At 33.2% G+C, this 1,215-nt stretch overlaps 1 protein-coding gene across 1 annotated transcript in view; it reads right to left on the bottom strand.

Moving 5' to 3' along the window:
* Positions 1–11: 11 nt before the first annotated feature.
* LOC119585626 overlaps positions 12–1,215 on the bottom strand; it is a gene marked incomplete in the record, with an annotated part of 14,423 nt that continues 13,219 nt past the window's right edge. Inside the window, 1 exon segment of the mRNA XM_037934296.1 lies at positions 12–1,215. Coding sequence (XP_037790224.1) covers positions 824–1,215 — 392 coding nt within the window.

Here is a 1,215-nt window from a genome sequence, read left to right as displayed (position 1 = left end):
AAATACCACTTTTACATAATCATAGTAATGAAAATAATAAAAAACAATAATTACATCATTGTTATAAATTTTCATATTCATTCCTTTTTCCTTGCCTTATGATACATGAATGTAATTATCTTTGGTAACCTGCATAACTCAAAAAAATTATAGATAGAAAAATGAATATGATAAATCAACAAAATAAGATTGGAATATAAGTAATCATAAAAAAATGAATATGTCCATCAGTATATATAGTACAACCCCATCTTTTTCCTTAATTTCCTTAGACAAATGCCATCCATGGTTCAAGATTGTATGTGGAAAAATATAGATTTCTCAAGAGCTATGTGAGCAGAAAACCAAGTAAGAAAAATTGAAAGTATTTCTCCCCAAAACATAATTAAGTCATACTCTCAATTAGCATATTTTTTGTAAGCTAATAAAAAAAAGTCATGACCTCTTCAATAATTTCTATACCTTCATTATCCTAAAACAAAAATATTTTACTTTGCAAGGGACAAAGAACACTCAAGAAAGGATTCCCAAATAGGACCTGTTACAAATGCTTTACTAATAATACATCTTCTATATTTTAGAAATCTGAAAAGTATGATATAATTCTTTTGACTTTAAAAGGATATGTTGACTAGTGTCCAAGCATCCACATGCATGAACTCCCAAAGGTGTACATCATGGCAATTTGTGTACTTGAATATTAATCTTTCTCTTTTTTCAGCACCAATATCAACAACTATGTTGTCTGTGCAACTCATTATAAAAATCACTCATCTACTGGCTATATTATAACAAGCTAAAGACCATAACAGCCTAAACTTTCCTAAGGCCACAGGTCTGACATCTTACACTTGTCTGGGTGCATTCTCTTCATATGATTCTGTAAAAGGAACTTTCTGGTAAATGCTGTTGGGCACACTTTACACTGGAAAGGTTTCTCACCAGTGTGGAGGATAACATGGCGCTTGAGATCAGTTGACCATCCAAATCTCCTGTTACAATAGCAACACACATACTTTCGGGCCTCATATTTCACAATATCAACAGCTTGTCCATTTTTGCCTTTGGGCCTCACTGGCAACTTTTTTATGATAACCTTATCAGGTGACGTGGCAGGAGAGGACCCACCAGACTGGGTAGTTTGGCTTGCATTGTTTAAAGCTTCTAGATTCTCATCTTCCATTGTCACAGCACATAAACTCAGGGGATCCATTA

This window comes from Penaeus monodon, chromosome 20 (genome assembly GCF_015228065.2).
Source record: "Penaeus monodon isolate SGIC_2016 chromosome 20, NSTDA_Pmon_1, whole genome shotgun sequence".
Taxonomy (NCBI): domain Eukaryota; kingdom Metazoa; phylum Arthropoda; class Malacostraca; order Decapoda; family Penaeidae; genus Penaeus; species Penaeus monodon.
The sequence above is the reverse complement of the archived record's forward strand: the minus strand, read 5'-3'. Positions and strand labels throughout refer to the sequence as shown.